The 27,859-nt window shown below is 40.5% G+C and overlaps 1 protein-coding gene across 5 annotated transcripts in view; it reads right to left on the bottom strand.

The window, feature by feature from the left end:
* Positions 1-4,346: 4,346 nt before the first annotated feature.
* The window catches only part of NKAIN2 (sodium/potassium transporting ATPase interacting 2), a 981,240-nt gene continuing 957,727 nt past the window's right edge, over positions 4,347-27,859 (bottom strand). For 3 of the 5 annotated variants that reach the window (XM_019479579.2, XM_059733453.1, XM_059733458.1), the window contains 2 exons: positions 15,925-16,006; positions 4,347-8,066 (listed from right to left, as the gene is read on the bottom strand). In XM_019479579.2, the coding sequence (XP_019335124.1) occupies positions 8,057-8,066; positions 15,925-16,006 (92 nt within the window). In that variant the 3' untranslated portion in view covers positions 4,347-8,056. Of the gene's footprint in view, positions 8,067-15,920; positions 16,007-27,859 lie in introns of those variants that run through there. The other 2 variants (XM_059733455.1, XM_059733462.1) reach the window with 1 other exon arrangement.

The raw sequence follows: 27,859 nt of genomic DNA, 5'->3' as shown, positions 1-27,859 counted from the left end.
AGGTAAAGCAGTGGAACAAGGCACTATCAATGTCTTGCCACAGCAAGGACAGAAAGTATTTTGTTAAAACATGCTCAGGAGAGCCAAGGAAGAGGACTGCATTCCCTGCTACAGAAGAAGGTGAAACCCTCCACAGACCATGCCAATTTAACTGTGGGTAAAGTTTCTTTCTGATTCTAAATGTAGTGATTGGTCTGTGCTAAATGCAGAAGCAAGATGCTCTAGCCAGGAATCTTTGGGCTTTTAAAGTCCTAGCAGGAGCATCAGCAAACCCTTGTCAAATCCCCAATCTTGGCTTCAGCTCTCACACAGTGCTTCTGAGGAAGGCCAAAAATAGAGGCAAGCAGCAGAAACATCAGGAAGAGGAAAAAATCCTTCCTGGCCCCATGTAATGATAAACAAAATGAGATAACCAGGCACCCTCCATTCCTTACTGCAACCCAGGGACTCTCTTGCATCTCCAACACAACTGCTTGCATCACACACTTGGACTGGAGAACAAAAACTCCCTTTTCTCCCATTCTATTGCCTTCATAAATGTATCCTAGGTCCTTTAATCTTCTTTTATAACTAAGCCAGTTGTGGAGCTCTGCTTCATTCTTCTACTGCTCTGCATGATTCTCTTGTACATCATCCACCTGCCCTGAGTTGCAGTGCTCTTCTCATGGTCACTGAATGCGTGTACAGTGGGGAATCTCCTGGGCTTTCCAACTGCTGCTCTTCGCAGCTTGATCCAAGTGATGATATCCTAAACCATCCCTGATCTATGCTTATCCTACCTCCAATGAAGGAGATTCCACAACTGCCCTAGGCAATCTATTTCTCTGCCTCACTGCTTTAGCACTAAAGAAGTTTTTCCTGATGTCAAATCCAAACATGCTTTTCTGTAATTTCAAGCCATTACTACACATTTGACCGTCAGCTGTGAGGAAGACAATTTGTTCTCTCTTGTCTTTACAGTGGCCCTTCAGATATTTGAAGACTGCTAGTATGTCTTCCCTTAACTGTCTTCTCTGCAAGCTAAATGTGCTTAATTGTCTTACCCTCTCCTCATATACCTTGCCTTCCAACTGATTTATCATTTTTGTTGCTCACCTTTGGACCCTCTCTACATCCTTCTAAAAAACACAGAGCCCCAAAGTAGACACAATATTTATAGAATCTTGTGTTTTTAAACTAATCTCATGATTTTTCAATATCTGGGTTGGATGTTTTGCTGCTAGCTATCTCAGATAATCACTGGCATAACAAGCAAGGTTTGCATCCTGGCAAAACCATGTGAGAGTGTGGTGGGGAGTGGTTGTGAGAGGGGGAGTCAGGCACAGATTCGGGGGTGGGGGGCATGCACAGGGGTCTTACTCAAAACAGTCTTGTCTATTGCTGCATCTCTGCTGCTTCTGTTGCTGCCATGTGCTCTGCCTGTTCCAATATTTGCTCTTAAAGCAGCAGCAGCAGCACATTGTCTTTGCTGCTGCTGCAAAAGCAATACTGTGGGTCTGTTCTGTTGCCAGGGTGCAGACTGCACGGGGGCAGAGGATGATTTTGGTCCCCCTCTTAAATTGGCAACCAGGGCTGGTGCCTCTCCTGCCCACCTGTAGTTTTTAGGAGTCAGATTACAGATAATGAGGGAGGGGTACATTTAGAAAGATTACACTTTTTATGCCTGGGAAGCATTGGAAGAAGTGCAGTAAGGAAGACATGTATTATACTACTGGAAACTCATCTTTCTGTGCAGTATCTTTTCCTCTGTTATGCTGCTTACAAAAGAAATGTTGACAGAATGAATGGTGACACCTGGATAGTAGTTGTCTAATCTAGTGGCAATTAAATGCCACTGGTTTCCAAGTTCAATGTGCTTGTATGCTCCATGTATCACCCTCTAATGCAACCAAATAGCCTAAAAGAAAAATGGGAACATATTTTAGCTGGTCTTATGTCCCATGAACTGATGGGCGTAGTCTAGGCTCAGATATATTGAGGGCCTTAATCTAGGCTCTGGGGCAGAGGTATATAACCACAAATCTGATTTTCTCCAATTAGAGTTGTTGCTGGAACTCTTAACAGGATGTTGGATTGATGAAGGCAGGAGATGAAATAGAGCTGAAAAAATGGTTTTAGTTGAAATAGTCCCTCTTGTGAGTGCTGGATACATTTAGAATAGCAGCTGCTTCTTTCAGGAGTGAATTGATTTGTGTAGTCAGCAGTCAACATTCAATTTACATCTTTCTCAAATTGTGATGGAGCAATGGATACTGTGCTACTTCCATTATGTCTAATAAGAGATACTCTTTAATATAAGCTGGTTTAGGTTCAGTGTCTGATTTAGATCAGCCAGTGTTGGGAAAGGCTGGTAGGATAACAGGGCCTGTCAATGAGCCTGAGACCTAGCTGTTTAACATGAGTAATGTCAAGCCTGAGACAATCAAGTCAAAAGTATCCCAAAGCTACTTAGGCAAGTCTAAAATCAATAACGCAGAACTAGCTATAACTAGAGTGGAATAGAACAGTAAGAGGCAGGCAGGCACATGGAGTCATGTAGGCTTAGAATAATGCCAAGTAAAGTAAAGACAGAAATGGCATGAAGAAATAAAATGGGAAACAGTATTGGAGTAGTGACAGACACACTGACAATGTGCATGGAGATGTAAAATGGACAGGAAGACAACACAACAGTGAAGACCCCCATTCTATTTCCACGAGTTTGGGTAATAATTAATGGTGCTGTGTAACTAATAAGCTTGTCTGTATTTAAGGTTTTGGTGAATAAATACAAATACAGATTTGAATAATAAATTCTAGGACTGTCCACTGGCTGTTTCCAAGCCGAACATATAGGTAGGAGTCTTTTGCACCAGTCTACAATTCATATACCACACAATAGGACTATTTTAGGCAGGCAATAGCTGTAATACAAACCAACTCAATTTGTAGTCTCCCCTCAGACAGATTTAAGATTATTGTCAAGATAAGGTTAACACATGCTTACAATCATTTCACAACTGCTGAATGTATGCAGTCATTGGTTACACTCATCTTTGCGAGAGCAGACTTGTTTACTGATTTAATAAGGTTGAAGTAGAAAAATAAACCACCTTTTGTTACTACAAAATAAAAACAGTACCAAACCTTGGGACTGATCGCACACTCAGATTTGTTTTTAATTCTGAAGGTAAGTCAACAGTGAAATGTGTATGGAAGATGGTGTGTGTTTCATTTGATGGAGGAGGGAGATGCCAGTATTTAAAGTGATTAAACCTTCAACTATGCAGTTAATAGGTATTTCCTTATTTGGATATATCCTTCTAGACTGGCCCAAACCTTTCAAAGATGCTTCACAACACTTGATTATTATAACCAGCATTTACACAAAACAATCCATCTTTTCACATCTGTTTGAAATATTTCATGAACACCAGGGCATCAAGCTTGCCATGGCTGAATCTGGACTGTGGGACCCTTCATGGGCCAGATCTGAACCCAATTCTGGCAGCAGGGTGAGGGGCAGTGGTAGTGCAGGGGTTAACACAGCTATCAGTAACCCCTGTTGCTGACACTTGTTTCTACTCAGGCCTGGATTTTGGCAGCATCTCTGGCCCTGCTCGTCCCACCCTCAAATTATTAACTCCTCGGGAAGCCTAGTCGGTCAGATAACATGGCTCTATGGGCTGGATCTGATTTGTGGGGTGTATGTTTGACACCCCCCATGTACATAATACCTGTGATGACAACAACAACACAAGACTCACCTTCCTAGACAACCATCTGCCTTAAGTGGTCGCACTGCAGTGTCGCAAAATATACCGAGCACACTTCTTAGCCACCTTTATTAAGCAACCCCTGTTAAAAATAACGTTTGAGAGTCCCTGGAAGAGGTTGCTTAAGTTAGATTTTCATTTATTGTGTTATTTTACTATGCGGGCAATGAACGGATGTTTGAAAAAACAGATGTAGTAGAAAAATCCATATTACCCAGCTCTCTCTTAACAAGAATTACTTATACAGTACTTAACACTGTTGGCAACTGTAAACCTATCATAGGCTTAAAATTCCTGATGAGTGGGCAAAATAAAAAAGACATTTTCTAAATGACGAGTCTATTGCAGCCAGCCTTGTAAAAGAAACCTTTTAGTGTCAGTAGATAATGAAAATACGTGTTACCTATGACTGAGTTAAAATGATGTCGTGACCTGGCAATTTCTATTCAGCGCTGACACATCCATGCACTGCACAGATCAGGATTGTTGTCGTGTAAATTTAATAGGCTTCTTCATTCTATATTGTTGCTCAGCCAGGAAATGTAATTCTAAGTTTCCTGCAAGTTGTGAATAGCAGCAGGGGGCCATGAATAGCTTGGAAACCTATATTTTTTCCATTTATTTTTAAATGCAAATTACACTAGTAAGTCAAAAAGATCACTTTTGTTAAAAATACATTCAGAATTAACAAATGCCAAAACAAAAAAACCCAAAAAAGAAAGGAAAAAACCCACACATTTGGATTATAACTCTTGCCTTCTAAATATTTAGGTTATAACAAAAGCCCAGTCTAGAAAAATAACATTTTTTACTGGATTTGGAGGAGGATACCGCTGTACAAATCAAAAATGTCATCCAGATATTCTCACACTACTGTGCTCTAAACAGCTTCTAAAATCAATCTGCCCACTAATAATTTCATTTAGTAGTCAACAATCTTGAAATAATTTACAGTGGTGCTTTAACTGTAACTTAAGCAGGGACATGAATACTGATTTTATGTGTGTGTATGTGTGTATGCAAGCGTGCATATATGTATCTTGCACATATATATCTCTATAAACAACATATAAATACACACGCTATCTATTGATTATAGTAAGACTTAGCACTTATAATTGCTTTATAATTTCTAAGTGCTGCACAAACTAATTAATCCTCACAATGAGTTTGTGGCAAGTATTATTATACCTATTTTATAGTCAAGGAAAGTGATACAGAGAGAACACCAAACTCCTAAAGTTAGGACCCTAAATCCAAATATAGGCACCAAAATGTATTGCTTGACTTTCAAAAATGCTGGATAATGCCAGACGTGAGTGTTTATTCTTTTTTTTCAAAAGCAAGCCATTGTTTAGGTACCTAAATATTACAACTGGTTAAAATCTATGTTGAAACACACACCATAGATAAAAAATTTTTGAAGTACTGTTTTCCTTCAAAAATTTCAATTTCATAGATTTGTAATTTACAGGAAATTTTCTATGGGGAAAAACTTGAGAATTTTTTCTTCACTTTTTCTTTTCAATGGTTTTCCTCCCAGGTTTCATGGTTTGTTTTTTTTCAATATAAATACTGAATACATACATACATATATATATATATATATATGTGTGTGTGTGTGTGTGTGTGTGTGTGTATATATATATATATATATATATATATATATATATAGTATCATTATCAAAATGAAATGTTTCAATGGGCTTGGAACAATATATAACAGAAATTTAATTTGACAGGGAATTTCACACCTTCCTCCTGATTCAGAAGGAAAAAATGGAGGTGTCCAAATTCCTGCAGAATGGAATCCAGTCCTACTAAATACAGATTTAAGAAATAACTATTGGTATTCAGGTTGGAACATTTTTGATTAATGATCCAATCCAGCAGACTTAAACGTTTTCAGGTTCAGAGCCAAAGGGACTTGCTTAAGATCACAGAGAAAGTCAGTGACAGGAACTAGGATTAGAATCAGAGGAATGACTAGTATTTTTGTCACCCTGGGGAGCAGAGGCTTGACTCTGAGGCAGGAGCAGCTCTGGAACAGAGGCAGGGACTCTTCAGAAGCCATGGTCTACATTGGCGTGAAGTGGGAGTTAGTGATCATAACACAACAGCTTGGGGGTACAAGCAGAGGGTTGGAGGGTGCTGCTAAATGCCATGCTAAGCAACAATATAAAATGCCAAATTCAGTGGCAGACTCCCTCTCCTGTCCCTCCACTACCTCTCATGAACCTACATCCACTGCTCCATGCTGCTGTGGGCCACAGCTGTCAAAGTCTTGGGTCCCCTGCCTCTGTTCCAGAGTTCCTGCTTAGTTAAGCATCCAGGGTTCATGCCTTCCTTGCCCATTGCTAATTATACTACTGATTAGAACTCAAATTCCTGGCTTCATGTCCAATCCATTCCAGTGTGCTATTTTCTTCTATACATGTGTGTGTATCATGCATACATACAGATGTGTACACACATATACACACGTGCATGCACAAACACGTACACACACATTTATAACTGAATAAATCTATGTATATTTCCTGAACCTGTCTTGCATTGTATTTTCAGTGGTGAATGCCTGCTTCTCTGTCATTATACAGAGTTATTGTATGTGACACATTACAGTACATCCATGCAAACACAGCAAAGGGTATCGATTTCTATAAAAAATGGGTAAGTAAACTTAGCACATATGTTAATGTAACTTGGAAGTCATGGGGAGCTAGGAAAAGAGTCACCAGGTGATGCCTTGAGCTTTTCCAAGCACCAGACTTCACTCGTGCTCTCAGGTACACGTGGTTCTCAGCTGCGTGTGGCAGGTGTGTGCATTTGTTGATGCAGGTGTTGAAGAAAGAAACAATGACAATCCAAGTTCCTGAAAAGCCTGAGCAAAATATTTTTTTTCCTAATGAAAGCCGTCTAAGTGCTTGAAAATACAGATCAAATTCAGAACAGAACAAACTTTCTAGGATTTCAGAGTATTTCATATACACATTGACCTACTAGTAAAATTCCCAAAGGCATCTTGTTGCCGACTACATAACAGCACAGTTTTTGTTTCAGCCACAGTAATACAGGAAGATAAAATACACATTCTAACACACAACAGATCCCCCAAATATACCACAAAAAGTTCTCCAATATTTCACCAACGCAGCTAGACCCTCCCCCCCTACCCCAATCGAAACAAAAAAAATATATAGATAGATCCCTATGGTGCAGTTAGAAAAAAATGCTCACTTACATACGATTTTTCAGTTGAAATTAGATATAAAAGAGTAAACATAGTTAATACATATTCAGTTGGCCTCTGTTGATAGAAATCTGAAGATGTCTCTGTCATTAGTAAAAGACATATTTTCAGTTAGTTATAAAAGCACCTACAGTGCGATAAATACAAACAGTGGGGTAAGAAGCACTGTTTCTTCTGCTTATTTCCAGTAGGTTCACTTATTAGTTTATTGAGAGATTCCCTTTATCCCTTTCCCAGCCCCCAGCCCCCAAAAGAGCTCTCTTTTTTCACTGTTATAAAGTGTTTTCTTGACCACTGTGGAGGCTCAATAGTAAAGCACTTCTCTGACAGCTGGCAGTTTTCTTACTCAGTCACTCTGGAGCTTGTGTGCAACAGAGTTTTATTCCCTGACACGGAAAAGAAAAGAAAAGAAAAGAAAAGAAAAGAAAAGAAAAGAAAAGAAACTCACTGACTTAGAAATCTTTCAGAATTAACAGCAGCATGTTGAGCCTAAAGGAAGTTACTTCAGAAAGCCTGCACTGAGTTTCTCTGATGTGCAGCTTAGTTGGGTTAAGGCAAGTATGTACTGTACAGCCTTTAGGGCAAACAACTTGCTGTCTATTGACTTCTGTTACAAGGTCATCATGGTATTTTTAGTATTATATTGACTAAGGGGATTTGATGCTACTAGGAGTTTGAAAGGGTCTCAGAAAGAACTGAACTGGACAAGTTCATTTCATAATTCAGCTAGGCAGGGATGAAGGTGGTAAAGGTAGGGTAATGGCCAGGAGATGGCACCAATGCTTCTCTTGTTGCACCTTCCAAAAGCCTGACAGTTACGTCTGTGTATTCAGGAAATCCAAGATAGGGGTATCCAGTGCATCTTTGTCTGTACTTGTTAGAAAGAGAGGCCGAATGCTCCCTTTGTCTTTTGTCTCAGTGTACACTCAGTTTTTAACACAAAGTTTCTTTCTTTCTTTCTTTTTTTGCTCTTTGTAGAACACGGGGAGCCATTCTGAAACAAGAGTTTTTGCCAGGTCCTTCATCCCCCACACAGAAGTTACCATAATTACTTTGACCTAAAGGGGAGAGATAAGAAAAATGATATTTATAATTAGCCAGGAGATAGACTGGTACACTTCACCCACTCTGCCCCAAACTTGTTTAGATAACCTTTCCAAAACACCCTTCTGGATATGGAGCTCTGCTCTACTGCTTTAATCTCTCCAGTTTTTATGGTCAGACAGTCTGTATATACATGTGAGAGTAGGAAGAAAGGTATGACAGTGTCATCACGGGGAAACATCATCGAATTATTGATACAGGTTCTCAAAACAATTCCAGGTAGCACTATTTCATTATGTAATTCTCTCAGCCTGTTGGCCTTGGAGGACCTGAGCAGTAGTAATTCAGCACAATGCTGCTGCCTTTATAACAGGCTATGAATTGGTACACAGAACAGAGGAGCCAAAAAACAGGTGTTTGGTTAAGTCACTTACAAAGCAACTGTGCAAGGTCCTAGCTGAGAACCCTATGGCTAAGCCTGCAGTATTAAAATCTACTCCTCTAGTCTAGAATACAGAGTCTCTTGTTATTAATCGCTATAACAATTTTGAATGTGAAACTTCAGTGAAACTTCGCTCATGTTATTTAAATTACAGAGCTGCAGGTCCTAAATTAGGAATTTCAGCGGAAAGAAACATCATATTACAGGACAACAATGAAAATCAAAATAGCTGCAATACAGTGGCTGTATTCTGCCAGCTGGTTCTATGTCTTGTTGGCATCTGATTTTCAGATTATATGAATGGCAAAACGGGCAATTCACCACAGTTTTTTGATCTAATGTATGTAAAAAATAGTATTCAGTCATCTGGACATACAGCCACAGTACTGGGCTAGGAGAGTATTGCAATCAGACTGAATGTACAAATATGGCAGAGATGTGAAAAGTGGAAACAGGAAATAAGACCAAATGAGGAAACTAGAATAAACCAAACCAGATCCCTGTGTCTCAATTTCCTTAATCTCTGGCAAATTTTGGGTCTGGACTTAAATTTCATAGCTTGGCACTGCCATAAAATAAACCACATGTAATCAAAAAGCAAAGCCCATCAGTATTTCTGTGTATCATGAATATGCACAAATGGCCTATATATATATGTGGGCCACATATATATATATATATATATATATATATATATATATATATATATGGCAAACAACCAAAGGACTCATAGACTTTAGAGAACAACTGGGAATTTTTTGCTCAAAGATAGTCTGTTCTTGAACAACTCCAGTACATTAGGTATCAGCATTAGAAAAGCACGTTTTTTGCTTCACTTTTTCTTCTTTTGAACAAACATGTTCTTGTGAAAAACATAAGCAAAAATCTCTCTTTTTGTTTACTTGAACCTCCCTCCCTCTCTTTGTCCTGCCCAGAGTTTTAAAGAGCACTGATCTCTTTCTGAAACTATGCAACAATTTTTCTGTTGTCTCACGGTGAATTGTGTGTCACAGAGCTACTTGAAGTGTTAGTCCCTTCCCGTGATAGCAGAACCACTTCCTGACAATTATTTGCCCTCCTCTTGCCATGCTCTTGTCGCATTACTTAAAAATGGGTGTTGGCTTCCTTAAGGCTGGATGCCAAGAAACTGCTCCTTGGGGTATCAGAAGTATCAGATTAGAGTGACGTTCGGGGACAGCAGTCCTGTTATGGTCTCTCTGAAGGCAAGTAATAGTATGTGCTTTGCATCTTAAACAGCATAAAGTTAGTTAATTAAAAAAGGTCAAGGGTCTCCCACAACCTAAATGGCCCATTAGGCTACTGTGGTTAAAGCACACCAGGGTCTGTAGCCAAATGGCACACAAGGGAGTGATGTAGCTAGTGTTTGTTGACTCTCCAGCTCAAATGACCAGGTAGCCACTTACAACTTTATCACTTAGGGGGAAACAGCAGCACAAGTCTAGAGCGAGGCTCAAATTCATGCTTCTGGAGCTTTTGCTACACCTTTCCTGCTTTGCCATCACCCTTCCCACAGGACACATTGTTAGTACTTAACCCTCCTCCCTGCAACATATGCATACCACAAACAGGGAAGTGAGAGGGGAGGAGAAAGCTGATCATGTTTTTAATTAAAATTGGTTTTTTTAAATTTAAATGAAATATATTTTTCTTTTAAAAATAAATCCACTTAAATTTAAATTTGAAATGAGGACAACCAATGTTAAGACCAATAATCTATTTTTAAATCTAATGAAATTACTGACATAAAGTTAAAAATATTAAATGGTATATGCTTTGTACTGAGGTTTTAAAGAAAGACAAACCATTGAACTGGTGAAAGTCACTGGTTATATCTCTAGGTACTTTCTTATTTCAGTTTGCTCAACTGATTCAGTGCAATGACCAGTTTATTCAATGTTGAGAAACTGACAGGAAATTGAGAGAACAGGAAAACTTGTTTTCCCTCTTACTATACATGAATAAAAATTAGGTAAGAGAGGATGAGATTTACTAATTCTGATATCTTTAATAATGTGGTAACCAGAAACAATTCGTTAAGCCCATTAGCTTTAGGTAATGCTTTTCTCAAATGAGTTTGTTAGTTCCAAACTTGGTTTGGTAAACCATTTTTCTAATATACCTAGAGGTCATTTAAAGTAGATTCACTTAATTAATAAGAAATGTTTTTGTGCACTTCAATGACATTTCAGTACCTGTACAAATAAAACTTAACACAGATGAGTAAAAGATTAATAATCTTTCAGTAAAAAAAGAATTGTTCTAACATAAAAATGTAAAAATAATTTAGATTCTGATTTTTAAATGTGCATAGATATAGCATGTCCTTCTAGATAGCAAAAGGAAATACCAAAAATTAGCATAACAACTACATTTAGCAAAAAATCAACATGTTTCAGTGGTCACCAGGCAGTGAGAATCCACCTTTCCCTAAAACAGCTTCCAGCAACCTCTATAAGCCATGGGATGGAAAAACCCGGCTCTGGTCTGACATGGGCTGGGGGGACTGTGGCAGTACATCAGCATTAGGGTGATTTGTCTGCCCCTGCACTGGGGACAGCCTGCTGGGACCTGTGCTCACATTGCTGCTGCTTCTCCCCAGTGGTGGTGCTGGAGCAGGTTCCAGCTAGCAGGGAGCTGTGCCAGGGCTGGGCAGCTGGAAATGTCTTGCTGCCTTCCCCAGCCTCCTAGCAGTGGCATGGGTGTAGCTGGAAGCTGCCTGGCCCCAGCACAGCTCCTCACTAGCTGAAAGCTGTGCCCAAGCTGCAGTTGCAGGAGAAGGAGCAGGAGGGTGGGATGGAGAAGTGTCAGTGGTGGGAGCGTGGCTTCCTGGTGCCTGACCCCTTTATACCTCCTCACTACCCAGTCCTCTAGCTCTGCAGATTTGGCTCTTGGGCTGTACCTTGCTAACCCCTTTCACAGAACAACGAAAATGCAGAAGAAGGTGAAGCTTTCTGGTTGAAATCACTTTGAATTAAACCAATCTAACCAGGACAGAATTAAACATCTGCGTTTATATCATTCTCTCATCACGATAACTGAATTCATCCTTGGGAACAGCATGCCAATGGAGGCTGATGGATACCCGAGGACTTCATAGGTGTCATTAAGGTTTGTGGTGTTGCTTGATATGGGCAAAACATTTCAATATGTGGGAGAATCTCCTCACTCCTGATAGAAAACCATGCTTTTTGAATTTGCATTTCAAAAAGACTTATGGGCATTGCACAGGAGTGGCCGGACATCAGCTCAGATCCTTGAAAGTTGCTATTGTCTTAGGAAGTTCTTTCAAATAGAGACTAGATGTTCTTCTTTGTCTCTCTACAGTGCCTCATATATCTGGGTCCCTACCTTGCTATGGTGATGTAATTATAATGCTTATTTTGCTTCTAGTGGTTGCTCATAACTAGCACATCATAGAAAAGCCAGATCTCTGCATAAAAACAATGTTTCAGTAGCTCACAGTGCATCTAGTCCAGTCCAGCTAAGCTGCTTTCAGTGTGATACGGAAGGGAAGAGAGTGTGAAGATGGTGCTAAATTTCCTTTCTATTTAGGGTGGCCATTGGTCCTATTTTGTATCGTACCATCCTGTTTCTAAACCCTTTGTCCCCATTCTGAATGAGGAATGGGCTGCAAAAAGTCCTTTTTTCACTTTATTGGTGGAAATATATGTCAACCATTTGTCCTTGGGTTCTATAGGCTATGCCAGGAGGTAGGGTAGTGCATAGCCAAGAGGAGCAGGGTTGCCAGCCAGCCAGGGAGGAAGGGAGGTGTCCTTTTTGTGGTGGTCCTGGGCCCTGCTGATGCTTGGCCAAGGGGCCTGGTGGCCCTGCCCCTCACCATTGATTAGCCAAGGGGGCTGGTGGTTTTGCCTCTCACCAAGGGGATGTTCTGTATTCTGGGGATACATCAGTGGGTACCCTATTTCTGTTCCTTTGCATAAACTAAAGCAACCTCACAACACTCTTTTTTATTGATGTCCTTCTGCCCACAGTTCCAAGGGGCCACTCCAGCAGCCTGAAGGCATCAGATGTAAGAACGCTAAGGTCACACCCCCTCTCTGTTAGGAAATTTTCTTGCTCTGGAGGCCATGTGGAAGTTTTGCACTGCCCAAGGGATTCCTTGACCTGGGACTGGTCTGGTCTCATGTATTTAGTCAATTCCTGCCAGCTATCAACTTATGCTTTGAGGAATGGGATCTGATTAAATCTGTATGGGCAGGAAGTACCGCACTGTCATGCTGGAAGATTTCAGAAACTAAGCAGCAGTGGGATGGATTAATACCACAGTGCCAAAAGAACCCCTCAGAGGTAACAGTACTGGAGCTGCTGATTCAATAGGTGATGTCATTCAGTGCTGAGCCTAGGATCCAGCATAATATTAAGTGAAACTGTGATGCTTTCATAAAAAGTCAATAAAGGACCTATGGTTTGTGTTCGATTTCAGTTTAGGTGGGAGGGGGATGTAGTTGCCCACATCAACATTTCATCTGCACAGTAACCCCCATGTGCAGACCACACTCTGACTTTAGGTAATGATGTTCTGTCTAGCTAAATTTTCCCCTGCAGCTTCAGCCGAACTCACTGTTCTTCTTCCCTTTTCTCACTGTACTTTTGTATAGACCCTCTGTGTCTTGTTTAAAAGCTGCTACACTCCAGCTGAATGGTGGATGCATTTCACTGACATGTGAGGCATTTCTGGTAGAGATGTATTCTTGCCATTGTACAACACGGTGATAAGTCCTCATCTGGAATACTATGTACAATTCCAGCCACCCATTGTCAAGAAAGAAGAATTCAGACTGGAACAGGTGCAGACAAGGGCTACTAGGATGGTCAAGGGAATGGAGAGCCCTTCTTTTGACAGAAAGTTAGAGGAAATTGGATTGTTTAGCCTAGCAAAAAGGAAGGCTGAAAGGGGATGTGATTGTTCTCTGTAAATACATCAGGAGGGCAAACAGCAGGGAAGGAGACAGACCTATTTAAGCTCAAGGACAAGGTGGGCCCAAGAACCAAGGGGAATAAACTAGCTATGAAGAAATTCAGACTGGCAATTTAGATGAGGGTTTCCAACCATCAGAGTAATGAGGTTCTGGAACAGTCATTGGAGGGGCAAAAAAATCAAGCTAGTTTTAAGATGGAGCTTGTGAATGCAGTTAGATTTCCCGAGTACCTGTGGTATCGGCAGACTAGATGCAGTGACCCTAGGTTGTCTCTTCCCCTCTTGTATTCTAGTTACTTGTATTTAATAATCCCTGCAGATCTTTGTTCTGCCTCCTAAGGGTATCGAGTGTTTGTGAAGCACAAAATTCTTTAGTAATAAACCCTAGGGTGAAGTCCAGATTTTTAAAAAGTTCTCCCCCCACAAGGGCTAATAATATGGGGCAAATAGGATGATGTTCTTCAATGGAAAATGGGGCAGCAAAAGACACAAAGTGGTAAGGCAGTCTATTGTTATCATTTCCAAGTTGTGATTTTCATCAAGATTTTCTGCTGTAAAGAGTGCTACAAGCTGAAATCTGAATGTATCACTCTATTATCATCTAACAATCAGAGCAGAAGGCAATATGTTACTTCAGTATATGTAAGCATGTGTTCCTAGGCTGTTTTAGCTTTATGCAATATAAGGCTGTTGCCACATACTGTCAAAGATGGTTAAACACAACAGAGTGTAAGAATTGCGTAGTCCTCTAATCGCACATTGTACAGTGAAAAGGAAATGCTAAGCGTCTTTGATTGTCACTGCGACATGACAGTGTGCCTTTTGTGGGTTTACTGGATATATCATTAAGTTACTGATATCTGTCTCACAATGAGCAGTGAAATGACCTAGACTCTAGTAAGAAAGCAGCACTGAAATAAAAGAGAATTCCTTTTTTAAGGTTCATCATTTGTTTCTTTGTCTCAGCTACAAGCTTAGAAATTTATTTTGGCTTCTCTCTATAGCTCCAGCTTTCTTTCCTGTCAGTGGTAGGAGGCTCTGTAAATGCAATCAACTGTTCTTAAAGGAGAAACACCGAGAACATAAAGAGAATGGGATAATATCTCAGCTAGAGGGCTCCATATGTTGATGGCAAGGTATAGTAAACGGAGAGAGAAATAGGATTAGAATTGTTCTAAGTACCTATGAACCACACATGGTACAAGGAAGGAAATAACATTTTCTAAATGTACAACACTCTTGCCAAGAGTGCAGGTGAAAAATTTTTATTTGAGTGCAGACAGATGGGAAGCTGAAGTTAGGCTGGCATTGGCATTATGCACTAGTGTAATTTAAGACATAATAAACAACAGCTACCATGCATCCCAAAGGCCAGGTCCTAAGCACCCTCTAACATAGGGTTCACAACCAATAAAAAGTAAATACCAGCACAACATAAATAATTTGGGCTGCTAATTCATCAGCAGATTTACTTTAAGGGATTAAAGGTTTAGTTTAATGTTTCCATTGATGTGACATTACGGTCTGAATGGAGATCATGACAGAATTGATGCTCTTTATCTATATTTAGTTCTCTCCTTCAAAACAAGTGACTGGGACAGAGAAAGGACAAAGTAAATGATGCCCTCTTGTGAGCTGACACATGCTGTACAGTCCCTTAATGAGCTGGTTTTATTAAACAAAATCCAAAATACAATAGGTGAAAACTGTATGGTACGTTGAGAGGCAGGACTCCTTAGGGCGATAATGAATCTGTCCCTTGTTTTCTGCTTGGCACTGATACAGATGATGTTTGTAAATCAGTTCTGTGCTGCAATCTAAGGATGGGCATGAACTCTTCCATGAATCTGCTCCAATCACATGCATGTGCTGACATTTTATTTTCTATTTAATCCCAAAATATCATCGTATTCTATTTCTAGGCAGTAGATAGAACTGTAGCGCTCACAGCACAGTTAAAATGCAGTATTCTATTCAAGCTGATTTCAAGGCAATGTGCCATTGAAATTTAAAAAAGAAAAAGGCAATAGCAGACAAAGCAGAGTGCCTCAGTGAATTGATGTTCTATTAATACTAATGGCAGACGTGTTGCTAAATGAACTAGTTTCTAAATCTGTGCTAAACCAGACTAAACACTGATGAGCCAAAGCCTTAGCCAGATTTTTTCTAGTCCTTACCCAAGCAAATCTGACTGACTTCAACTGGGAATTTTCCTGAGTGAGGGTTAAATAAAATCCAGGTCAGGACCTCATTGTTTTTTAAACAAGTGTGATGCATTGTATACTACCGTAAGAAATAATCATGATGCAACAAAAGGGTAATTTTAGAATCAAAGTGTATAGCTAGAATTCTGTCTTTGAACAAATGGCTCTGCCAATCCTGAATTTCTAAGTCACCTCATCTTTCAGCTTGATGATCCTTTAATATCTACTTGGCATTCCACAGAATATCTCAGAAGTTTAGTACTTACATATACATGGGCTGTAGCTGTAAATGAGATGTCTTCTGTGGGCCTTGATAGCCGTAAGAATCAAATCCACCTATGAAATCAACTGAAAGGGAAAAATTGCTTTCATTAACAGCATCTTTTCAGAAGAGATAGTAACTACCATCAAGTTTCCACACAGACTACTTTGGAGAGACTCAGGAATAATCTATTAGATTGACTAGTTGTGGAGATAGCAAAAAAAAAAGTTAAAAAATGGATAAAAGGCAGTATCTTCTGGATAATGATTTTATAATTCATCAGCAAGAGACAATGCTGGATATATAAAATCTCTCTCTCCACAAGGGAAAATTATATATCACATCACATTTTGCTCAAATAGACCACCTCACTGGAGTATAAAAATTACATTTTATTCAGATATTACAAATACTGCAAACCATTTATTTACTGGCATGAATGCACTGCAACTGACTGTGATTACTGTGTCAGGCTTGTTGACATACTGTGGTTCAGTGATCTAGAGAAGAAAGCACATTGATCCTATTTGTTTGAGAGACAGAAGTTTCTGATTCCCTGCTTTGACATTTGAGTTGAAATGCAAAAGCCGAGGCTTGGAACAATTTATCTGCACATTAGAAATGGGACTTTACAATTCAAAGGAAAATGGGATCTCTCCCTGGACAGTGGAAGTTTATGAATGGGGAGTTATTTTCTAATTCACATCACTGCCTGTGCACCATGGGCTCCCTGTATTTATTTTAAATCATTTTCAAGGTAGTATAGTCACATCTCCTTTGAGACACATTGGACAGCTTAAATAACAGATCTAGCAAACCATGTTTATGAATAACTTTGACTCAAGTGTATGCCATACTTAAGCATATGGTACATATATATATCATACTTAAACATGAACCCAACCAACTTTTAAATGATCTCCAAGCATAAGGTGAACAGCTTTTAGAAAATGCCAGCTATTACAAAACACTACTGTTTGTCCTCAGCAATAGAGGCTACCAGGAGCACATTGGACTTTTCCTTTATGTGTTCACAGAACCATAGAAATGTAAGACTGTAAAGGAGGACATCTAGTCCATCATTCAAGCAGAATTAAGTATGATTAGATTATCGCAGAAAAGTGCTTTTCTACTCTGTTACTTAAAACTACCAATGAAGGAGATTTCACAACCTTGCTAGTTTGCCTGTTCTAATGTTTAATTAGCCTTAAATTACAAAGATTTTCCTAATATCTACCCAAGTGATACTCAACCATTCAGGTTGGAGGAGTGATCCAGAGCTGATCTGCAGGCCAGACCTCCTGCATGGGATGGTTACATCTGCGGACCTGATCCAGTGTGCTGGGTCTGGCCAAGATGGAGAGAAAGGGATCACAGAGAAAGCTCATGACTACATGTCCAAATGGAGTTTGTAGCTTGATAAAAGATTCATCAAGGGAGTATATAATGTCACACACAATTCCTAAATTATACAGGTATGTTCCCTAAATCATCAGACTCAGTCCTTACCTTCAAGGCATTTAATGGTTTAGATCAGGCATATCTGAAAGACTGATTAAACATCTGAGGTAAGAACTGTGGTCAAGAGCTCCACTTTTCACAAGACAACTTTTCACTCCCTGACATAATTACACAGTGCTCCAATCTACAATTTCCTAGTCACTCCTCTACACAATATACCTACCCTTCTCGTACATTATCCCATTAATATGGCAACCTCACCCCCTTAGATTATCAATGAAGGTCTTCCTTGCAGCCCATTGTACAGCCTGTGTATTTCAATCATCCTTAAATATGCAAACATTATGTTAACTTTGTGAAATCATAAATATTTCTTTGGAAGCTGACCCACGTAATAAACACAGGATTATGATTTTATTACAAGATTAGGCAGAAGGATGTACCAGATTTAGAAGAAATGAGTGAGCTCTTCTTCAAACATAGCAACATAACAAGATGTGTGTGAAAGACTGCTGGACTGATTGCAGTGAATTTTTTTTTGTATAAATGCTCCCTTTTTTCTTTTCAATCTTGCCCAGAATTCAGACTGTAAACTTTTGGGAGTAGAGCCTTATATGGTACAAATTAGTGCCAACTGATAATCTGTTTTCCTTGCTATAATTTTGTATATGTTTTCAGTGGCACATGTAGTGGTGAGCTATATCCTATAAATCAGCATATCAAAATCATTACGTCCTGCGGGCAGGATGACTGTCATAGGGCCAGTCTGCAGGCTGGATCAGGCTACTAACTGCCATGTATGCTGGATCCAGCATGTGAAGCCAGTTTCCTGCAGATATTGCGTGTAGCATGCGCGATGGCCCTGTCTCTGTATACTACATGTAATGTATCCTTGGGCTGGTGCTGGTGCTTGCTGAATGTGGAGCCTGTCCAAGATTCATGGGTAGTATCACGGGCTGGATGATAGGGCTCTGCACCCTGCCCTAAGTAATAACTGAAGGCTGCTAATGCCACAGACATAGATGCTCTGTTTTAAAAATATAGGAAGACAGATCTTGAAGGGAATTTCTAGGACCATATCCAGTTAGGGTGACCACCATTTCAAAATGGGAAGGCAGAATGCATGAACAGCACATGCCCCTAGTGGCTGGCGTGGCACAGCTGCGCTGGTGGCGGTGGGAGCACAGTGGCGGTGGTGGGAGCGTGGCGGTGGTAAGCAGAGAGCTCCCGCAGATGCTGACGGTACTGTTGGGGGGGGGGGGGGGGGCAGGGTGGCAAGCATTGACCAGGGTTTGGCAACCACCTGCAGGCACTGCTGGCAGTGTCATCGTCGGCCAGAGGCAATCGTGGACTGCCCACAGATGACACTGGCAGTGTCACAGTGGGATGATGAGCAGTGACTGCCTGCAGGCACTGTCAACAGTGTTGACTGTGCCTTTTTGCAGGGGGTGCACCGCCATGCTCAGGGGGTGCACGTGTACCCGCGTGCATCCCCCACACATCGCCCCTGGCAGAATGCCTGTCTACTCCCTCCCCACCCCCCAGCCTCCCCTAATGGCAGTGAATTGTCTGGGAAACCAAGTGGAGTGGGGTCAGATGTGGGCTGTATGCTGTGGTCTTGGGGCTCCTTGTCCTATTGCTCTTCCCCCAGGAGCCCCATGTTGACTGCACACCCCCTGCCTGCCTGGCAGCAGCTAAGGGCACAACTCCATACCACTGCTGCCAGGCAGGCAGGGGGTGCCTCGCCATGGTGGTGCAGGGCTTCTGTGGGGAGGGCAGCAGGGCAGGGAGCCCTGAGCCTGCAACAGGCAGCCTGCATCCGCTCCCACCCCATGAACAAATCTGAGGGAGCTCCCCAGGAGTGCGCACAGCAATGGAGAACATTGCCTCCCCTGCCCGCTGGATGAGCCCCCTGTGGCTCCATCCTGTTCCCTGTCCCAACCCCAGGTCAGATGCACTGCCCCAGCTGGGCAGTGTCCCCAGCCCCAGCCCCTGCCTTACTCTCTCCCTCACCATGTTCCCTCTCTCCCACATAGACTTACGTGCAGGGAGCTGCTGTCCATGCTGCCTGGCTGCAGTCCCAGCCACGTGCATATGTGCAGGTGTGCATATGTATGTGGTGCCCGCCCCCCCAAGTCTCACTCCTGGCAGCCCCAAGCAGCCCCTTGCAGGCTGGAATGCTGCCAGCCTGCAAAGGGAAACCCACCATTTCCCACGGGGAACGGAAAAGCTGGATCCTTGTATGACACTGAGAATCCAGGACAAATGCTGTCCTGGAGTCATGTAGCCTGGGACCAGGACTTGAGGTTCCCATTTCATAACTATCCCACTGAATTAGGGACGGGTGGTCACCCTATTTCCAGTAAGCTAAACTAAATTGCTAAGAAACAGAATCCCAGCAATTAAAGGAGATTTTGTGGGCATATGAGAGTAATGTATGCCTATTATTTCTCCATGGTTGTTATGTCTGTGTCTCTATCCTGTTGAACAAAGGAAACTCAGAGTGGAAACAGGCCAGACTACGAAGTGACAAACAAGATGGGTCTGGAGAGGCATTTCTGTCTGAAGCAGACTGTAGAAGCTCCCCCTTTACATAATCAGATCATGATAGTGGGGAGAACATGATTGTGCCCTTGTTAAAGTTGTACAGTGGCTCCTTATGCACAACTTTGCAAGTGAACTGGAAAGGGTGGGTAAGAAGATATAAACTCCAATGTGGAAAGTGTCAGTAATTTCTTTCGCAGTAGATTTTCTTCATGGTGGCAGCATCTCAGTTAGCACTGCAAAGCCTGTGGTGCCCTGACTCTGCTAAAAGCTCCCCGTGGACTATGAGCTAGTTTTTCAAAGCATGCAAAAATGCTGCCCTTTCTGTTGGGCATTTTATCCTGGCTGTGCCTGAAAGGTCACTAAAAGTGTCATACTACTGCTACGCTCCTGGCAGCAGTAACATGAGATGAATAAAATAAGGTTCATTAGCTGAATGACTACAGATGCTTCGATTCCTAACTTTATCCATCAAACACATTTTCCCCCACTTATATCTTATTTTTATTTTACATGCCATCCTTCACAAATCAGATCTTTAATCATGTTTTTTTTGTAACACACGTGAACACATACAAGCCCATTCATGCACGTCAACAACAGCTGAGATACCTTCTTTCTAAGTAACCTGCCTTAATTTTTTAGGAATAAATGACAGCATTACCATATTAAGAATGAGTGCCTTGCTTTTCTTTTTGGGGCTCTGAAGATCTTTCTTGCCTTGCTGATATTATTCTGCTCTTTGGGTATAAGGTTTACAAAAGCACTATGAACTTTTTCAAGGGAATATGGTACAAACTAAGAGACATATTTTCTATTAATAAATGCTGTCTACAGATCTGATCTCGTGGGCCTTACACGCAGTCACAACTTTCACTGACTTTAATGTGTGTGAGCTCCTGGAGTGGGTTTGTAAGTCTATATTTGTTTCTCCTCTTTAGTTGTTGGAAATTTGTTGGAGTGCAAAGGGCCTATTAAGATCGGATGTGTACACCAGAAGACAAGCAGGGTCTGTTAAAATGGACCTATATATGAGAATCAGAAGTCTTTGAAGATCAGCAGAGAAGAACAAAGAAATAGCTGAAATAAACAGATGGATAAAATAGGAAGGAAATAATGTGATGTTAAATATAAAAAATATGCAGGTGCATGAAACAAAAGAAGAATGTTAAAAGGAAAACAAAACAAAACAGGAGATTGGGCATCCTCCTCTAGCAAATAATTTGAAGGATCCTAAAGATATTTTGCAAGAGAACGAGTAATAGAAACGGAAGAATCCATGTCCTTGGCTAGCATAAATTGTCATAGATCTCTTGACTTCAGTGAAGCAATGACAATTTATACTGGCTTAGGATCTGACCCAGGACATTTAACAAAGTCAATTAGATTGTATGCCCATAGAAGTAATATTGACATTATGGCTCTCATTAAATCTTAGTAGGATTTAAAATCAATGCAGACTAAACATAAAAGGTTACAGACCGCATAAAGGACAAGAAGGAAGTCTGGGCAGTAGCCATGTACTTCGTCATATTTTCACTTTTAGTTCATGATGTCTCATCTGCTCCCAGCCCTCTTCTTCCTTCCTTACCTTTATCTCATTGATATAGTTAGTTAATGTCTCCATTAATGCTTGCGACCTTTGTGTCTTTGGTTCCTCTCTCCTACTGAAAGTGCAGCCCTCTAGCCCCCAGCCTGGCTCATCCTCTGCATCCATTTCCTTCACCCTTGGTTTGGCAGCCTGGAGCATCTATGGAAATCCCATGACTGGGTTAACTACCCCATTTCAAATTTTACTTCTTCAGTTCTGACACCCTCTGAGCTGAACAAGTCTACTTTTCCAGCTTAATTAATCCATAACTGAAATAGGTTAATTAGCCCATTTATCAATGTTGACACAATGATCAAGCATTACCTCCACTTCTCTCTCCAAAGAAGATCTCACTTATTTCTTCCAAATCCAAAGAAACTGGACTTTACTATGATTTTGACTTTTGACATTTTTATAGTATTTTCAGAAGTAAGATGGAGAAATGCGTGGTAGATAGAATTACTATTAAATGCATGATCTATTGAATTACCACAAGTGAAGAAGACCCACAGGAGGTAGGACACAGGTCCCACAGGAGTTTGTTCTGGGTCCAGTGCTATTTAACAAGTTTATTAATGAGTGGAATTCAGAGATTGAGAGGTTACTGATCAAATTTGTGTAAAACTGAAATGGGCTGCAAATGTTTTGGAGGATGGGATTAAAATGAAAAGGGATCCTGACAAAGTAGAGGGTAGGTTATAGACAAAAAGTGAAATTCAAATTGAACATACGTGCACATAGAGGAGAAACCCCAAATGCACAAATACACAATGGAGGATACTTGGCTAAGAAATCTCTGGAGGTTACAGTGGGTGTGTCTACATGAGATGCCATAGCTCGTCGCAACTGCGCAGTATCAGCTATAGATAACCATGCAGCAATGGGACTACACAGTAACACTGCTTACTGCACAGTCATTTAGTACTTGCTTAAGCAAGTAGCAACTGCGCAGTCCACTGCACGTGTAGATGCACCCAGTGATTCACAAACTTATCCTGAGTCATCAGTAAAATGCTATCACCCACATACAGACAGACAGACCAACACACACAGAAATACAGTTTTGGGTTCCATTAACTGAAGCTGGTTAGGTTTCTGTTTGGCTATGATGTGTATCTCATTTTAAGGATGTAGAGAAATGAAGGAGATCGGAGGCCAGTGAACAAGATGATGAAAAGGTTTGGAATATAAGCCAAATGGGGACAGTTATGATTACTTTAGAGAAAAGTAGATCAAAGGAAGACATGATAACTGTTTTCAAATATTTGAAAGGCTACCCAAAAGAAGAGGGAGAAAGATTGTTTTCCTTTTTACAAAGGGCAGGACTTAAGGCAAGGTGTGATTTATAGGCCAAATCTCAGGGAAAACTTCTTTACTGTAAGTGCATCAGGACAAATGAACAAATTGATTAGAGAAGGTATGGAGTTTCTTTTTTTGGAGGTTTTCAAGAAGAGGCTGGGTAGGCTTCTGCCTGGAAAAAATTAATAACTAATCTTGTACCTGTGCGCAAGGCTGGAATGGATGACACCTGTGGATTCTTTCAGCCTTAAATTTCTATGATTTTAAATAAAAACAGGCAAAAATAATGAGACTTCCGCTCTTCTCTTCCCTTGCTGCCCCTTGTCATTTCCTGCCTATAATTTGTGCCTCCATCTGCTCTGTCACAGTTACAGAAGTTTCTCATTGAATTGACTACTCTAAATCCTCCATTTGTTCAACTGACTCCATCTTATCCAAACCTATCCCGTCCCATCACTTGGGCCTACTCATATCCCCTTCCTCACTAATGCTTCTTTGGTTCTCAAAGGGGTCTGCTACAACTACCAGGGCACACATCAAGGCATCTTAGGGGCACCAGTGTGAGACAGTGAATAAGAAACGATAGTCTTTCCTTCTCCTCTGGTTCTTTCTTGTCACAATATAAACATTCTTGATTTTCTTCCCTCTTTAATATAGGCACCTCTGCCTCAACTTGCTTCAACAGCTATCCTTTACTTCTTTTTACTCTTTTATCTTTAAGATAATTGGATCTGATGTTTACAGTCATTGCTTGGACGTTTCTTCCAATTCTGTCCTCAGTCCTTTTCAAATGAGTCTCTTGCACTCAAGTGAAACTGGTCTCAGTGAAGTCTCTTGTGACCTCCCTAACTAGAGCTATGTATTAGTAGTTCATGCTCAGGCTTTTCCTCCTTAACCTTTTGGGTCCCTTGACAGAGTCTATTAGACTCTTGAAATCTTATTCTCCCTTGGCTTCTGCAGCTCTTTCCTGTTCTGGCTCTCATCTTTCTCTTCTAATCCTGCAGTAGATGGTAGATCCCATAGGACCATGTCCTTAGTATCATCCTATACTTCCTCTACTCCTTGTCTCTGGATAATTTTATTCATATACAGAAATTCATTTCCCCGTTTCTATTCTGATAATTCATAGATATACCTCTATGCCAGATCTGCCCATATCTATTTGAACTAAAATTTCACCTTCCTCTCTCTCATCTCCTTGTGGATGACTAGCCATCAACTCAAAGTCATGAAGGTTAAAACACAGCTCTTGATCTTCCCTCTTCAAGCTCCTATCTGCCATCTTCTCTCTCAGTCATTGTAGATAACATCATGACTTTTCCTGTTATTCAAGAGTGTGACCTAGGTGTCATATTTGACTCACATCTCTCTCTCTCACATCCAGGCTATAGCTAGATCTTGCAAATTTATGTATTAGCTCAGTGGAAGGTAGTTTTTCTCACACATCCACGCAGTTAAAACTCTTTTCCAGGTTCTCATCTCATATTCTAAATACTGCAACAGCCATTTCTGTGGCCTTGGCAAATGCAATCTTGGCCTGATCAAGATGTCACGCTGTTTATGAATCCCTCCACTTACTAGCTTCTCCTGATGTCTGTCTTCATCATCTCTTTCCCATCTATTCCCTCTCACTCAGTTTCAAAATAATAGTTTCTGCCTCCAATCAGTCCACTAACACCCTCTTCAATTGTCCATTTATTTGCTGCTCCTCAGGCTTACAAGAAGCTCTTTCTAAATATCATGTTCATGATCTGTCAGGGCTGTCCAACAAGGTCAGTGGTTACTGAGATGGCCCATGAGCTTCCACTACTTTTATCTCCTTGGCTCCCTGTGCTTCCCCTCATGGCTGTTGCATCCCTCCACCACATGTTCAACGACAGCTGTAGCTGTCCTTGCTGCCTCTGCTCCACTCCATCCCTGCTGCTGGGGATTTCCAGGCTCCCCTTTCTCTTCCAGATCCCACTACCTTCCACTTAGAAGTTAGACAGCCCTAATTTATTCCTTTATCAACCTTCCAATCAATCCCTAAAATTCTTTTTTTTGCTGTGATGCCTATAAAAAAATCCTCTCCAAAGTGAGCCTTCCAGTGTGCTGTTATCACACTGACACTATTGTCTTATGGTTTTCTTTTGTTCCCACTTGTTTTCTATTGCCTTGTACTCTGACTCTTAAGTTCCTGGAAGGCAGTAACCATCTTTTTGTTCTGTGCTTGTACCATGCCTTGCACAGTTGTTTCTGGGTCCATAACTAGAACCCGGAGATGCTATGAGAATACCAAGCAAAACAAACCAATCCACTGTACACACAGTTCTCCCCTAGAAGAAAGGTTGAGTGATCCAATGAACCTCACAGATGACAGATGGCAGTCACAGCTCTTACACACACTATTAGAAGTGCTCAGAGACTGTGGTGATGAAAGGATAAAAGCTGACATGGAACAGAATAGACTATCTGAGGCAGAAAAGAGGTGTGGAGAAATGATGAATTTTACAAAGTTTGACAAGATATAGAAATGCTAAATTGAGTGAAGTTAGAGCCATTTTTTAAAATTGCAAATTAAAGCAGAATACTGGAAGTCTGGATAAAAAAGCATGAAAGAAATTATGTAAAAGCACTTCGAGATTCCACTGTACTCTGGCATCCCGCTGAACTGTCATTTGATGGGATGATACTCACTGCCAGTCACGCCTTAGCCCTAGTCTTTGTATGCTACGAGCATGTCTAGGTGACTGTTAAACTATATAGCATGAGGGAGGATGTTTGCTCTAATACAGTCCTCAGTAAAGCTTGTTTACCATGCTAATCAAATGTTAATGGGATTTGTTTCGAGAGTACAGCATTTAAACTTGTTGAAGAGAGGGAAGGTCAACTTCTATATAGTAGCAGAGCAATGGCAGGGAAAAGGAGTTATTTTTGTCAGTCAGTGCCATTATCAAGCCATGAATGAAATCTGAAACTATATAAGAGGCCCACAAGATTGCCAAAGGGAAACCCTTTAAACAGATTTCTCCAGTGTTTCCCTGTCTGGTTCTGATGCGCTCCTGTTGTTGCAGTTTCGATGGTAACTGTTCTCTTTTTCTCTCTCTCAGCTCATCTATTTCCAGATTGTCATCCAGATACTTGTTTCTCTTACTAAGTTCTTGGGGATAATATACTTCTGCAAAGGCACCAAAAAGATTTTCTTTGTCTTCTTGCTGATCCCTGGCCAACTCTTTTTCATTCCTTCTGGGATAAAAAATTAGGTTTGGGAACTGCATAGTCTAGGGAAACCTGACGGTCATGATTTTCTGTCATTACATCCTTCTGCTATTCAGTTAAAAATTCTGTTCCTTAGAAAGAATTTCAAAACTATAAACACTTCTATATTATCTCTCTGACAGGCCTGGACCATCTAAAATAGCTTCCATTTGTTTTATCACTTTTGTGTATGTGAATGTATCTAAAAGCATCCCTGAAATATTTTTAATTCTGAAAATTAACTGAAATTACTATAGATTTTGCTCTGACCCCTCTAGAGATAATGAAAGTTAGGTAGGATTATTACAGCACTAACAAAATGAATTGTTTTCAGAAGTTTGCTGTGCTGATGATCAGCTCATTATTTGGGGCAAGCTGGTAAAAAGGAAAATAAAAAGCTTGGGGCTGTGGCCTCTACATGCTGCAGTAGCAAAAATAGATGAGAATAACAAGGCTTAATAGGTCCCTCAAAGGAGAGATTTATATATGAAGACTAAGAATCCAAAGCTAATGAACGTCCATCTAGAAATTTAAAAGAAAAAGGTAAAAGCAAGAAGGAACTTTTAACAGGTGACACACTAATAGAAAGAAGTAGCTACAGAGATATGAGTCAGAAAGCACCGGGGGAAAGTCCAAAAACCTTCAGACAACTAGTTTGACTCTTACAATGGGAAAAACCCTATAGTGGTCCACATTGAACTGTATATGGAGGAAGGTCAGGCTGTGCAAGTGAGCAAATATTCCTCAGAAGGTTTCCATAATGTATCCTGCCAGTGGTTTCAGAATGTTGGTTTAAATTCAATGGAAAAAAATTAAAGAAAAAAAAATTTAAGCCTAACCCAAATGGAATATTTTAAAACATCAAAGCCGCATTCTTGATAGAACCAAGCTATATTGTTTAGAGTTTTAGTTTGTCAAGCTTTTTTTGAAACTTTGGGTTGTGTTTCCCCATGGATTTGCAATGTGGAAACATTTTCAAAATCTCAAAAGAATTCATGGGCTGGGGAAACCTTGAAACAAATTCAACTTTGATTATAACCTAAGCATCTCTCAAAATCAGTCAGAATGATAAAATTCCTTTCGCTAGTTACCCATTTCTGTTACTGATTTGATAAAACTGTGAAGGATATTGCTATTTTGTCTTCAACCCCTTCCTCCTGCCCCCAAAAAATCAATTTCAGAGTAATGGAATAGATAGGTGAAATAATTTGAGTCTAAAAACATCTCTTTTTGATAAAAAGGACCTTAACAACTTTTTATGCCCTCTACACTTTTTTGAGTGCATTTTCCTTGGGTTTCTATGTAATATTTAATATCTGTATTTTAAAACACTTTTTATTTAATAAGATTCAGCAATGGACGATGAATGGAGAAAATATAATACAGCATAAGAACATCCCCTTGGCTATTAGGATGCATTGATTTTATTAAACAGTATCCCATCATGATGACCCACTGAAATGGAAATGTTACTTCCTTCAAGCCTTCATGTTGTGTTATTTAGACATTTTTGAAATCTGAGCTTGACAGTCCTCAGAGGAAATGATGATGGATGGGAGGGAGGGGCAGGCAAGGCAGTGAGGGAGAAGGAAATTAATAGATATGAAGTCAGTGACAGCATTGTTTTCCCCTGCATAGTTTTATTTATATATGTTGTTTCATACCACATCCCAATCTCTTAGGGATGCCTTTAACATCAAGTTCATTAGTTATGAAGGCAGCAATCCATAACCAATTTTCTTTTCATGTCAAGCTTGTTCATGTATAAACCCAACCCTTTTGTTGGAAACATTTGCAATTAATCCCA

This window comes from Alligator mississippiensis, chromosome 1 (genome assembly GCF_030867095.1).
Source record: "Alligator mississippiensis isolate rAllMis1 chromosome 1, rAllMis1, whole genome shotgun sequence".
Lineage (NCBI taxonomy): Eukaryota > Metazoa > Chordata > Crocodylia > Alligatoridae > Alligator > Alligator mississippiensis.
The sequence above is the reverse complement of the archived record's forward strand: the minus strand, read 5'-3'. Positions and strand labels throughout refer to the sequence as shown.